The 14,455-nt window shown below is 34.6% G+C and overlaps 2 protein-coding genes across 2 annotated transcripts; both read left to right on the top strand.

Annotated features, from left to right (window-relative positions):
* The first annotated feature begins 393 nt into the window (after window positions 1-393).
* On the top strand, window positions 394-9,875 carry LOC106114706 (zinc finger protein 708). Its single transcript, XM_013308009.1, has 15 exons — window positions 394-612; window positions 1,123-1,233; window positions 1,989-2,183; window positions 2,843-2,984; window positions 3,654-3,793; window positions 4,646-4,774; window positions 5,177-5,265; window positions 5,896-6,018; window positions 6,536-6,643; window positions 6,839-6,959; window positions 7,383-7,465; window positions 7,715-7,832; window positions 8,223-8,327; window positions 9,097-9,231; window positions 9,677-9,875. The coding sequence occupies exons 1-15, from the start codon at window positions 487-489 to the stop codon at window positions 9,827-9,829; spliced, it is 1,878 nt and encodes a 625-aa protein (XP_013163463.1). The 5' UTR covers window positions 394-486; the 3' UTR covers window positions 9,830-9,875.
* A 461-nt stretch (window positions 9,876-10,336) lies between these two features.
* Window positions 10,337-14,090, top strand: LOC106114596 (mitochondrial ribosome-associated GTPase 2). The gene is made up of 6 exons (XM_013307862.1): window positions 10,337-10,637; window positions 10,920-11,046; window positions 11,518-11,645; window positions 12,066-12,252; window positions 12,934-13,020; window positions 13,763-14,090. The coding sequence occupies exons 1-6, from the start codon at window positions 10,371-10,373 to the stop codon at window positions 14,062-14,064; spliced, it is 1,098 nt and encodes a 365-aa protein (XP_013163316.1). The 5' UTR covers window positions 10,337-10,370; the 3' UTR covers window positions 14,065-14,090.
* The last annotated feature ends 365 nt before the right edge of the window (window positions 14,091-14,455 follow it).

The following is a 14,455-nucleotide window of genomic DNA, read 5'->3' as shown; positions in this document are numbered from 1 at the left end:
TCTTAAAATTTTTGTTTTATTGGCTTTATTTTGATTATTTTAATATTAGATTGTTTGGCGAAACATTAAAAGTAATAATGAAGGAAATCTGTGTGATAATATGCACTATCGTTTTTTTATTTAAAAAAAGTCACAAAACTGGTGCTAAGTGTCCGCCATTGAGTATTTAAAACGCTTGTTGACCCAACTATGTAATACTCTTATCCAGTCGAAAAATTAACACTACAGTGACATAGAATACTATTTATAAAAATATAAGTAATGATGTATTTAAGTAAAGAAACATGCAAATTTTATCAAAAGTGAACAATACTTACAAAAATATTTTACGTAAAGAAAAACGTATTTGCGTGCGTAACTCGAAACGCGCTTAGGAATTTGACATTTGTCGAATACAAATTAAATGTCAGTTAGAGCAAAATAAGTAAAAGGAGTATCAAAAACGCTGTATTTTAAGATTAAAACATTTAAATGAATTAAACAGCAATGAATTCTAATATAATTACACGGTATGGGAATGCGATATGCGAAGGCTGTTTAAGCATAGATAGAAAATTGACCACAATAACAGATGCAGACAATTTGAAAATATATTTCGATCTACTTGAAGAAGTAAGTGTTTTATATTTATTATGAGTTAAATGCAGTGCTAATTTATGATTAATATGTCGTTTTCGGTAAACTCTTTCTGCATTTTGGTTACATTCAAAGAAAATGCTAGCTTATTTAGTTAGAAGAAATTTTTTTTCCAACTCGTTACAAGTATTTGTTTAGAAAACATAGCCTCATTTACATTAGTTCTTGTCCACTTAATTTCTTAAGTGTTGGTACACTATATTTACGTCTTAAATATCAATTAATTCATAATTTAAGTAATCTCTTTACAAACTTATTTTCTTATCTGTTTCATTGCGTAAATTTTACGACAATATTCTGTTCATAAAGTCAGCTATACACTGACCACATACAACACGCACCTGTCCAGTTTTAACTGAATTTTGACAGTATTTTGCTTAAATCAGAGACTACAATATTCATTGTTATTATAGACATAACTATATTTTTTTTATAGACTTTATTACTTTATAGACTTTATTATAGACATAACTATATTTGTTTTAGAATCAAATAAATGAACTCATATTGTGTTGGGAATGTAAAGCTAATGTCCGCAAACTGGCAACATTTAGGCGGCAAGTTAAAAAAGCACATAACACTCTGCTTAATCATTTGGTGAGTTTATTTTGAACTCTTTATCTGTTCCACTATAAATGTGTAATTTTAGATGGATGGATGTTTGAAGGTATCTGTGGAAAGTCTCAATGGATCATGATGAAATTTGGCATGTTTGTAAAGCATGGTATGGACGAACACATAGACTATTTTTTTTTAATTATCCCTGGAGTTGCTCATTGAGTTGATTTATCTAAATTCAATCTGGATTAATATGTTAACACTAGCGGACCCGACAGACGTTGTCCTGTCTACACGTCTTTAATTTGAATAAATTAATATGAAATTAATATTTGATGAAAATTGTGAATCTAAACCATTCCCAGATCCCCTTGAACACACACAAAAATTTCATCAAAATCGCTCCAGTCGTTTGAGAGAAGTTCAGTGACATACACTCTCACAGATGAATTATATATATAAAGATATACACATATATAAATATTTTTATATTTATAATATTTACAAGGTTTGAATTAATATTGGATATATAATCTAAGAGTATTAATTTATATTTTTTTTCAACTCTCAAATTATCAAATCTCTACATTTTTTTATTTATCAACAATTTTGTCCACTCAAACTTAAAAAAAAAAACTTTAGTAACCTATGTGTTCTCTATGTTCTACATCTATGACAAATTTCATCAAGATCTATGCAGCTGTTCCGGAGATATCTTCTAACATACATCTAAACATTCGCATTTATAATATTAGTAAGATTTTTGTGACTAAATTTAAAATAATATTTTCCAGATAAATGAATCTATGAATTTAACATCATTAACCAAACTGTCGATATTACGATTAGATCCATTAAATATTGACACAGAGAATCCATTAATGGATTCATTAATGGATACAGAACAGATACAACCCATGACATTTGTTAAACTTGAAAGTCCACAAAATGTGTCAATGGAGTCTGAAGATTGTGATTTGGATATTAAGGTATGTTTTCATAATCTTAATGTGTATATTAGAGGAAGTTTGAAAGTAGCGCCAGTAGAGAAATTGTGGAGTAAAAGATTAGCGTAGTCTGGACATGTTATGCTGAGAGATGATGATATAAGCCGGAGGCCTAATGTATTTCTCTTTCACTTCCCATCCTTTTTCTTATTAGGAAAAGATGGAAAGTGGGAGTGGACTTTCCGGATGAGAGGATGCATGGAAAAGGGAAAATATTATCTTTCTGTGCATCCTCTCCCCCGTCGATTAAAGTTAGGCAACGCATATGCAATTGCGTATGTCTATGGGCAACGGTCACTTCGCTATTACAGCGATTTCAGGTGGCCGCTCGCTCGTTTGGCACCTTGTGATATATAAAAAAAAAGGATCTTGATGAAGTTGTCATAGATTTAGAACATAGTCTGGAAGAACATATAGGCTACTAATTATGTTTGTTTTAATTGTGGGTGGACGGAGTCGTGGCCGAAAGGCAGTACCTTACAATCTGGCTCTTAAAAACAATATTATAAAAGTTTTTTTTAATTACGATTAAAAAGTTGTGTGTTTTGTAAATTTATATGTTTTATGTATTTATTTTTTCTTGATTAAATTTAACTTTAAATTTTCTTCAATGTTATAATTTAAATATTTAACTCTTTCAGTTGGACACAACAGATCCATTTATAACAAAAGAAAACTGTCATTCTGATGAAGAGCCATTGACAAATAAAAAAACAACAAGAAAAAAAGTTGGGAAAAATCCTAAAAAAAATAAAAGTACCTCAAAAAAGAACCGTACAAAAGGTAAGTAGAAAAAAAAATTCATTGATTTTTTTTTTAAATTTCATATTCAATTAAACAAGATTTTGACATACAGACATCTCAATATATTATCTTACTAATATTATAAATGCGAATCTTTGGATGTACTATCTGTCGCCCGCGACTCCGTCTTCTTTCAGATGTTCTACATCTATGACAAATTTCATTAAGATCCGTTGAGGCGTTCCGGAGATTTTTATAACATAAGGTGGCAAACGAGCGGTCACCTGAAATCGCTGAAATAGTGAAGTGACCGTTGCCCATAGACATACGCAATTGCATATGCGTTGCCTACCTTTAATCAAAGGAGGAGAGGATGCACAGAAAGATAATATTTTCCGTTTCCATGCATCCTCTCATCCGGAAAGTCTACTTCCACTTCCCATTCTTTCCTTATAAGAAAAAAGGTGGGAAGGAAAAGAGGACTAAATTATATGTCCGGGACGCACAATCATCAGACTGTAGTTAGAATTACTTCCACTTGAGGCCTGTCTTCTGTGTCGTGGTATTTCACTGAGAGAGTCGGGACAATGTATAAAACGTCCTTATCTAAAGATACCTACCGACAAGCATCTAAACATTCGCATTTATAATATTAGTAAGATTCTAACAGACACATTTAACTATAAAATTACATATATGGTTCAACAGATAAAAAAGATAAAGAAAAAAAAGAAATATCACATGGCGGTGAAGTCATTAAATATACGATGCATTCAATAAAAACACTAAAACGCTTAAATATGGTTGATAATGAATATATGCAATTGGTTGTTTTAACATGGGAAGAGGTTAGTGCATACTAAACTCTATATAACTAGCTTTAGTCCCCGACTTCATCCGTGCACAAAAAAAAACTTAATTAGTGTAGCCTATGTGTTCTTTCAGACTATGTTCTATACGTATGCCAAATTTAATCGAGATCCGTTCAGCCGTTCTAGAGATATCTTCAAACATCCATCCATCCATCCACATCACATCCATCTAAACATTCGCATTTATAATATTAGTAAGTTAAATAAAAAGCAGCTCTTCTAGGCATAAAATGAATAAATAGTATCCTATGTCCGTCTCCTGGCTCTAAGCTACCTCCTCAAGCCTCACCAATTTTCAGTCATATCGGTAAAGCCGTTCTTGAGTTATAAATAGTGTAACTAACACCACTTTCTTTTATATATAGATAGCTATAGTCCCCGACTTCATTCGTGCACAAAAAAAAACTTAATTAGTAGTCTATGTGTTCTTCCAGACTATGTTTTATATGTATGACAAATTTCATTGAGATCCATACAGCTGTTTTGGAGATATCTTCTTACAAACATCCATATATTCTGCGTTCAACAAGAATCTGCGTTTCATTTGATGAGTGTTTGTGTAGAGTTAAGCAAAGAGAAAGGAGAGATGACTTAGGGAAGTGTTTAAGAAGGGGAGCCTACAATGAGTTAGGGGTGATTAGACCATAGTCATCTAGGTCCAGTGCGGGTTACACATATCTTTAACTTTCTCAGATATGTGCAGCATCACGATGTTTTCCTTCAGCATAACATAAGATGTACATATGTAAAAACATGTTGGTATAGCGGGATTTGAACTCAGGACACATTGTGGCACCGATGTGTTCCCATCCTTCTTATCATCTGTAGGTACAAGAAGAACGTCAAAAAGCTTTAGAAAGTGATACATTCAAGAAGATGCTGTATCGATGCTACGATTGTGTGCTTGGATTTAATCATAAGTTCAAATTGGATAATCATATGAAGAAACATGAACCAGTAAGCAACAGACGAATTACATAGTGCTTGCCCGTGACTTTGTCCATATTAATTTTTTAAAAAATAGCCTATAACATTCTCACATACCTTAGCTATCTTCCAGTCAAAGTTTGGTCGAAATCTGTACACGTTCCGGAGATTATTTGGAACATACACAAACTTGCAAACAGACAGACATACATTGTAAACAACACGATTTTTTTTTACAATATAACAATATAACGTAGAGGTATTCCAATTTTATAGATATTTAAAAACCTTGATAAGTGAAAAAAAGTTCGCGAATCGTTCAACTATGTATATTGCTATCTCTTTTGTTCTCAAAGTGATAAAAGGAGATATAATGTCTGCAGTCAATACTTAGTAAGATGTTTCTTTGTCTATTTGAAATGTTTTTCATAGGAATATGGTCCTGAAGTTTGCAACATTTGTAACATCAGATGCAAGCATGCATCCGCTCTCGTCGCTCATAAGAAGAGACATCAAGTCAAGTAAGTTTTAAATTATTTTAATTCACACTTTTCCTATAGATTTTTGATGATTCACTTATGTATGTGTTCTTCCAGACTAAATTCTATATGTATGTCAAATTTAATCGAGGTCCGTTAATCCGTTCTGGAGATATCTTCTAATATGCATCTACTCCAGTGGTTCCCAAACTTATTTTGTCTACTGCCCACTTTGAGAATAAATATGTTTCTAGCGCTGCCATATTTTCACATATTTAAAAACCACTATAACTTCAAATTAAATTAATTAATTATTGTGACCTATATATGTATATTAACGGAGAATTCTAAACAAAACTTTTACTATAACCAGCAACTTGAGACCTGCAGCGCCCACAAGGGGACGTTATCGCTCACTTTGGGAGAGACTGATCTAAACATTCGAATTTATATTAGTAAGATTGTATGATATGACGGCTACAGTAAAAACAAGGATTGTGACAGTTTTTTGACATTGACACACGTTAGTGAGCTGTGAAAAGTTTTGACATACACCCAACTAATCAAATAATTTTATCCATCTCTATATTATTGTGAACCTATGAACATATTATAAATTCACAGTAATAAGGGAAGTACAGTCAGAGTGTTTGTATGTGCGCGTGTTTGTAGATGGCGCTGCAGTGCGTGCGGAGGCGCGTGGTCGCGGGCGAGCGTGGCGGCTGACCACGTGTCGCGCGCGCACCACGCCGCCAACCCCACACACCAATGTTCACTTTGCACACAACACTTCCCGTGAGTACTTGTACCACAGACTTGTCATATTCTCTCTGAGTACGTTTATACAGGAAAAACCAAAAAAAACTAATCTCTTATTGACTAAAACTCTGGATATGACAGTTAGGAGTTATTAGAAACGTTTTTTTGTATAAAGTGGTTAACGCGCAAATGGCCACCTAAATATACTAAAAATAGCGAAACTTATGAATGCTTATGAGAATCCGTATTTGCATATATGTCTTGCGTACCTATAATCCGCAGAGGAGATGGCACAGAAAGAACACTTCCTTTCTCAAATCCACTTTCCCTTCCTTTCCTTAACTTATAAGAAACTAGGAAGTAGAAGACTACTAAAATTACGTCTCCGGCACAAAGATTCATTAAACTGTAGTTGGAATTACTTCCACTTGACGCCTGTCTTCTGTGTTGTCATGGTATTGCTCCTGACAAGCCTATTTGCTGACGTCTACTACAGTTGAAATTTGTTTAAAATTATTGTGTATTAAGTAATATTATTCTCTCTCCAATATAGTACATTAAACAAGCTTCGTTTACATATGAAGCAACATTCGGAACGCGTGAAATGCGACCAGTGTGACAAGACCTTTGTGGATCGCAGCGCCATGAGGAATCATCTCTTGTGAGTACAGATCTACTTATATTAATAATAATAATTAATATTAAGATATATTGACATCTCTTTTATTCCTTAAGAAATGAAAGAGATAAGTGTATGAGTCAAAAGAAACACTGCAATTAAAAACCACAGTTAGCTTTTATTTAATAGATGTATTTTTTAATTTAATCATTCAAATAGATATTGTTCGTATTGTAGTATCCACATGGGTGATAAAGAATTCTCGTGCCCGCATTGTGATAAGAAGTTCCTGTTCAAGCGCGCTATGGAGGTGCACCGCGCCACTCATGACCCTGATGCAAGGATATACTGTTATAGTGTACGTACATAATACATATACTAAACTATACACCAACACTAGAAAATTACATAACACTTTCGCTTACGTAACACTAGCTGTTGCCCGAGATTCCGTACGCATAGTATTAAAACTTAATTAGCCTTAGTAGTCTATGTGTCCTTACCGGATAACTTGTGATTGCTTCTTTTGTATTTAAATTTAGACTTTGTTTGTGGTTTTAAAACTTATGTGAGATGTTTTTTAGTTTGATTATCACATACATGTTGTTTGTATGTGTGTCAATATCATTGTGACATGCATGTTAAAAGTTTGAACCGATTTAGACGAGAAAGGTGTCATTCGATTCGTATTCTTCCCCTGAGTGTCATAGGGTTATAGTTAGCCGGAGTTTTTAACAATATTTTTTTATGGTCAATGAATTAGTATACGTATATGTTTCAGTGTGATTTAAGCTTCAAGAATGAGATGTCATATAAACAGCATATGTTGTACAGTCTCAAACATGTCGATCCATCTAGACTTAAGTGAGTATCTACTTCTAGGTAATATTTCTTTTACAGAACAACAATGAACCTTCTGTGTACAGACGCGGAATTAAAAATAAACTAAACTAGGCTATAAGTTCTTCCAGACTATGGTCTACATCTATGTTAAATTTCAGCAAGATTCATGCAGCTGTTACAGAGAGACCTTCTATCAAACATCCATTTAAACATTCGCTTTCATAATATTAGTAAGAAGTAAGTTTCCCAAGTTGTCATCTATGTGTGTAGGTACGCGTGCGAGTTGTGCGACAAGAGGTTCGTGAAAGCCAAGCGTCTAGAGGAGCATCACATAGCCGTGCATCTAAAAGCAACTCCAGTCAAATGCACCGCGCCTGGATGTAATTTTGTCAGTACATACATACAAACATTTTTTTCTTTGATAGTATGATATCAAACACGGAAAGCCACTTGATTTTAATAACATAGCGCTGATAACACTTTCTATAGAAATTTAAAAAGGTTAAAGTTGTGTTTCATAGATTTTTCAATAATACAACTTATAGCGTGGAACCCAGAAGTAAAGACGGAGCCTAGCAAACCGTTTGGCACGCTACTTACACATCTTTCTCTTCTCGACCTCATTAAAAATTAGTAGTCTATGTGATCTTCTAGACTATGTTCTATATCTATGTTAAATTTCAGTGAGATCCATGCAGCCGTTCTGGAGATAACTATAACACATGTAACTGTTTACGTAATGGATGTATATATGAAAATGTATGTGTCTGTATGTCAGGCGTGCTCGTCTCGTCCAGTACTGCGCACACACACGCGCATGTTGCATCGCAACGCGCGCGCGCGACGCGACCATGTCTGTCATCTCTGCGGCAAGACGTACACGGTCAGACATACACACACACCACTCGACTATTTATATTGCATTTCATCATCATCAGCTCACTATACGTCCCCACTGAGGGGCTCGGAGCCTACCCTAAGTTAAAGGTGATTAGGCCATAGTCAATCACGCTGGCCAAGTGCGGGTTGACTTAACACACATATCTTTGAATTTCTCAGATATGTGCAGCATCACGATGTTTTCCTTCATCATAAACACATTGGTACATGGCGGGATTCGAACCCAGGACTTGCAGATTGCAAGTCAAGTGCTTAACCCCTGAGCCACCGACGTTCTCGTAACTGTATTAACTGCATTTACCATACCCTTACTTTGGACATATGTCAAAGAATTCGTCTCCCACATATCAAAAATCGTAAATTAAATTGTCTATATAAGAGCTAAACATATTTATATTGTTATGACAAATTTTCTAGTTAATTTGTGAGCGTCAAATTACATTTTATTAATTATTTATTGATATCACTGTAAATAAAAAAGTATAATAATTTCTCCGTAACTGGAACACCGCGAACGAACATGACTGTACTTGGTCCACTAGCGCCATCATTCAATATTAATACATTTCATCATATTCATTAAGTGCTGCCACGGAATTAAAAAAAAAACAATAAATGATGTTCTTGCAGACCATGTTCTACATCTATGTCAAATTTCATCAAGATCTATGCAGCTGTTCCAGAGATATCTTCTAACAAACATACATCTAAACATTCGCATTTATAATATTAGTAATATATTTGTATGTCAGAGTAAGGCAGCACTCCAAGGTCACTTGCGAGCTCACAGCGGGGAGAGGCCGCTGCGCTGCGCACGTTGTCCTGCTGCCTTCGGGTACCCTGCTGCACTGTACAACCATACCCGTCTCGTACATCTCGGACATGCGGTCAGTCATACACACGACACACACAAAATAATCCATACAAAGGGTATGGACCAATATCTCAAACGTTATCGAACTCATGTGAACTTGACTGAAGATACTCAAAGATTTTTCCCCTCAAAAAAAAACTAATGTCCATAACTGTTAAAACTATACGACTAGTTCCCCTGAATAGAATGAACGTCAAATAGCTCAATACTGTCTTTACTTAGGGATGTCAAGGGGGACAAAACTAGTTTTAGTACCCTAATAATCAATATGATTATGACAGCCCTAAAACAGTTCGCAAAATCTTTTTAACACAATATATTAAATCTGGCTTAAATTATTTTATTTACTTCATTTTCTCTTTGGCTGAATATAAAAAGCTTTTGCCTTAAAAAATATGATTTGTTTACGGTTATAAATACTTTTTAAATCGATATTCCAGTTAACTTTTTTATTACAGAGTGGAAGAAATAAGACAAATGAGGTATCGCAAACAGTAACAGAGGCGACACTAGCGCCACTCACAGCGGAGCATGTTGACTCAAGGTCGATGTGGTCTCTTACACCAACTGTTGAAATATTACAGCAACCAACTGATACTTTACCGAGTTAATTAATGTGTTATTATTTTAACTTAATTTATAAAAGTTTAAACTGCACAGTTGTTTTATTGTCATACTAGCAGTCATCCGCGACTCCGCTCGCGCGGATTTAAAAAAATAAGTATCCTATGTGCTCGTCTAGACTATGTTCTAAATCTATGACTAATTTCACTGAAATACAAGCAGCCGTTCTGGAGATAGCTTCAAACGTCCATCCATCCAAATGTTCCCATTTATAATATTAGTAAGATTTATCAACTTTAAAGTTGAAATAATTTGTATTTCTTTCGTAGTGAGAAGTAAAGTGCAATTATTTCAATCGCAAATTCGATTATCCCGTAAATTACAGATAATTTATTCATGAACAGTTCCTTCACTATTAACCAAAGAAAATCTTAAGCCTCAAAATATTTCTATCATTTTTACCGCTGACTTTTTACCTTTTACTTCACAAAAAAAAACAAAAGTCAAACTGTCAAGACAAATGACATTGACATTTCCTTAAAAATAGTAAACAATGAAAATATAACCTCACCGTAACTACAAATAAAAATGAGACTAATTAATTTACTAAAAAATTTAAGAATAACTTATACACAAACAATAAGAACTTATTCAGACTACACTCCTAAACCGTTGCGTAGTTTAAAGCCAAAGTCAAATCGACAATACGTTCAATATTACGTGGATTCGTGCAGAGTTCGGGCTGTTGGTGGAAATGGTGGCGATGGGTGCATTTCTTTCCTAAGCGCCTGGTGTAAAGAACACGCTGGACCTGATGGCGGAGACGGTGGCCATGGCGGACATGTTATATTTCAGGTAAAAGATATAGCAGAATCTGCTGGCTAAAAATGTAGACGAAGACTGAAGAAAGTGACATAACATTATGCCAATAAGCTGTCTTCCGTGACTCCGCCCATGGTGAATTAAAAAAAACGTAATTAGTAGCTTATTATGTTCTTCCACACTGTGTTCTACATCTATGCCAAATTTCAGCAAAGTTCATGCTGCAGGTACCGAATAAAAAACATCCACCTACCCATCTAAACATTATCATTTATAATATTAGTAAGATTAATGGATAGATACATATATTTCCAGGCATCACACACAGTAAAGAGTTTAAATCACTGTAGATCTGTGGTCCAAGCTAAACATGGTGGTCGGGGAGACAACAAAGACTGTACGGGGAAGAATGCACAGCATGTTGTTATACCTGTGCCCTTAGGTGAGTTAGTTCTTACATTTCCATAATGATAGCTTGTACTTAAGCTGGCTCATTGACCTAAACATATCTCAGGTGATAACACAGTAAGATAATAATATTAAAGGTTTTCCTACCTGATTGATTCAAAACGTAATGTTTTTCTCGTATATATATGTATAATCAAATCAGGATAAGCGTGAGACCAGGGAACTCGGGTACTTCTTTGTCTTATAGAGATTTCTCTTTATTTTAACTTTCTTGCTTATAAAGGTTTTTCTTTATCCTAAACTGATATATAAACGGCTAAACACGTATATACGTCCGGTGGCAGCACCAAATAGTTTCAAGCACATCGTGGGTTCTTTAGGATGAGTGGTACTGATATTATTTCGCGGACCTATTTTATCCTAAGTTTCTTGTTGAATGTGTTTGATGTTTTAATTAACAGAGTTCAAGCTGAACTATTTGGATATCAGATTTGTTTTATTCCAGGTACAATAGTGAAGGATGCTCAGGGCCGTGTGTTAGGTGATCTTGAGGCTGAGGGCACAATGTTTGTGGCAGCTCGAGGTGGTGCTGGAGGCAGGGGGAACAAGTTCTTCCTCACCGCAACACAACAGGTATAGTTGGGTTACATTTTGTTATGTAAATTATTAAAATTCTAATAATCTGTGTTTATATATTACTTACATTGAAGTGTTTGTATGGAATTTCTATAAAACTTTATTGTTTTTGTCTTCATGTCTGTCCATGAGTTTGTTCCGGGTAATCTCCGGAATAGGTGGACATGGACTGGAAGGCAGCTGATCAACTCAGCCATATTATAGACTAGTTTTTTTCTAAATAAATTTCTATGTAGTTCTTACTAATATAAATGCGAAAGTTTAAATGGATGGATGTTTGTTAGAAGGCATCTCCGGAACAGATCAACAGATCTTGATGAAAGTCATAGAACATAGTCTGGAAGAACACATAGACTATTTCTTTTTTTAATTCCCCGCTGATGGAGGCAATTAATAATTTAATAATATTTTATATAGGCGCCAGATATAGCGGAGTTAGGCGCTGTAGGCGAGACTTGTGTGTACACATTGGAGGTCAGGTCAATGGCCCACGTTGGTCTGGTGGGCTTTCCCAATGCGGGCAAGAGTACTTTACTAAGAGCTGTAACAAGAGCTCGGCCCACTGTAGCACCTTACCCGTTTACAACAAAACAACCTCATATTGGTGAGATTTTATTGTGTTATCTTCTTAATATATAGATTCAAAGCTTTACTAATAGAATCAAAGCCATCTTGCTGCTTTTATTTTTCGAATATAGGTAAGCTGTCCTTTGTCCCGCACCGCACTAAACAGATTTGCTTTGTCTTTATTCGTGCTTCGTTGATGATGCAGCGCTATCATTTAAAGCACATTAAAATCCGTTGCGTGCTGTGCGTGCGGTGCGTCCGGCGCGGGACAATGGATACGTACTTTACGCAAACAAGCAAGCCATCTTGTTTGCGTAAAGTACGTATCCATTTCGCTATTAAGAAAGGCTAATGTTTTATCTACTCTTACTAACAGAGGACAGGATGTATAGAAAATTATTTCCTTTAACAAATCCCCTTCCTTTTATTACTAAAGGATAGGGGAAGACTAAAATTTACCTTCTGTTAGTTGATTCAAGGTTATATTTATGATTCTTTTACGTAAAGGGTAGGGAGGGGATGTTGATTTGACAGAGGAGGGGATGAATGAAGAGTAAATTTCCCTTTTCTGTATGTCCCATCCTCTGTCGATTAAAGATAGATATATGCATTGGTCTATGGATCTATTTGGTCGTTTGCCATATTATATATTGTTTTTTATTTACCTTAGAATGATTTTGTATAAACAGTTGTATATCTCCATTCATTATGTATCCAGGTATGGTTTTATATGATGACTACGAGCAGATAGCTATTGCAGATCTTCCCGGACTCATTCCTGGTTCACATAAGAATTACGGATTAGGTAAGACTTTATTATTATTCTCTTGATTCTTGTAAAATCAGTTCATATCTTACTAATATTATAAATGCGAATGCTTAAATGTATGAGAGTCATAGATGTAGAACATAGTCTAGACCAGAGTTACCCAAACTTTTTTGTGTCGTAGACCCCTTGCTTATTTTTCCATGTTAAGTAGACCCCCTACTTACCTGATATTGATGTCCTGTAAATTTCTAAACATATATAATAATTGTTTTACTTCATAGTTACTTTTATAAATAATGTATATGTTTTCATACTATAAGATAGTATTATGTAAGTTAATAGGTACTACCATTGTATGTGTTGAGATCCACTATCGTGGACTCCCATTTTCATTTCATGGACCCCCAAATTTTTTTTTCGCTGACGTAGACCACTTGCAGATTGTCATTGACTAGGGGTCGATATAGACCACTTTGGGAATCACTGGTCTAGAAGAACACATAGACTATTAAGTTTTTTTTATTTCCGCCCGGCCGAAGACAGTGGTCGACAAATTTTTGGGCATTTATAAGGAGAATGCATAAAAACATCCAAAAATTTAATAATAATACATAATTTCTATGCGTATGTATGTTTGTATGTAAATTGGTGTGAACAGACTAAAGGCTAAATGACTGAACAGATTTTGACAAGTGAGGTGTCATTCGATTCGTCTTCTTCCAAACAGTGTCATATACTAATCGAGATTTTTTTTGTTACTTTTAATACTTATCCTTAGGTATCCAATTCCTCCAACACTTGGAAAGATGTCGCGGCCTTATTTACTTATTAGACGGGGCATCGGATGCTCTCCAGCAACTCCTGACCTTGGAGCATGAGGTTCAGCAGTACAGCGCGGAGCTGGCCACAAGGCCCAGCCTCCTGGTCCTCAATAAGACCGACCTGGAGACCGGAGAGAGAGCATACGAAGATTTGAAGACTAAAAGACCGGAGACCGTGTTGGGTATATCAGCGAAGACCGGACATAATGTTAGCGAGTTGTTGAAAGCGATCAGAAATTTGTATGATAATAATTTGTAGGTTATGTTTTAATTATTATAATATTTGAAATATAATTGTGTTTTATTATATTCGATAAGAAAAAGCAAAAAAAATTTTTTTTAAATGACGTATTATTTTAGTAAAAAATATTTTTTTCTAATATCTTTAGCAAATAAGTTAAAAAAACATTAATTTGTAAACACCTATACAGATTATAAAGAAGTTTGAAGGATTATTCAAATAAAAGACACGAGTACAAAAAAAAAGTAATTTTATTTACATCAAACACAATCAGATAATTGACATTTCATAATAACTATCAGTCTAATATTTTAATACTTATTTTCTCTGGAAATATATAAAAAAAACTTGTCATATTTCTAACTATGATGACAACACACAATGTATACGATAAACTTATCTGACCAGA

The sequence above is a fragment of the Papilio xuthus genome, unplaced genomic scaffold, assembly GCF_000836235.2.
Source record: "Papilio xuthus unplaced genomic scaffold, Pxut_1.1 DF828037.1, whole genome shotgun sequence".
Classification (NCBI taxonomy): domain Eukaryota; kingdom Metazoa; phylum Arthropoda; class Insecta; order Lepidoptera; family Papilionidae; genus Papilio; species Papilio xuthus.
Note: the sequence above shows the minus strand (reverse complement) of the source record. Positions and strands in the feature narration are given on the sequence as shown.

What these genes read in the sequence shown, in the direction of transcription:
- LOC106114706 (XM_013308009.1), top strand. Translation starts at nt 487, where the DNA reads ATGAATTCTAATATAATTACACGGTATGGGAATGCGATATGCGAAGGC. An exon ending in ATATGAAGAAACATGAACCA is followed by an intron (nt 4,775 to 5,176) that starts GTAAGCAACAGA and finishes TGTTTTTCATAG; the next exon opens with GAATATGGTCCTGAAGTTTG. An exon ending in AAGAAGAGACATCAAGTCAA is followed by an intron (nt 5,266 to 5,895) that starts GTAAGTTTTAAA and finishes GCGTGTTTGTAG; the next exon opens with ATGGCGCTGCAGTGCGTGCG.
- LOC106114596 (XM_013307862.1), top strand. Translation starts at nt 10,371, where the DNA reads ATGAGACTAATTAATTTACTAAAAAATTTAAGAATAACTTATACACAA. An exon ending in AACAAAACAACCTCATATTG is followed by an intron (nt 12,253 to 12,933) that starts GTGAGATTTTAT and finishes TTATGTATCCAG; the next exon opens with GTATGGTTTTATATGATGAC. An exon ending in ACATAAGAATTACGGATTAG is followed by an intron (nt 13,021 to 13,762) that starts GTAAGACTTTAT and finishes ACTTATCCTTAG; the next exon opens with GTATCCAATTCCTCCAACAC.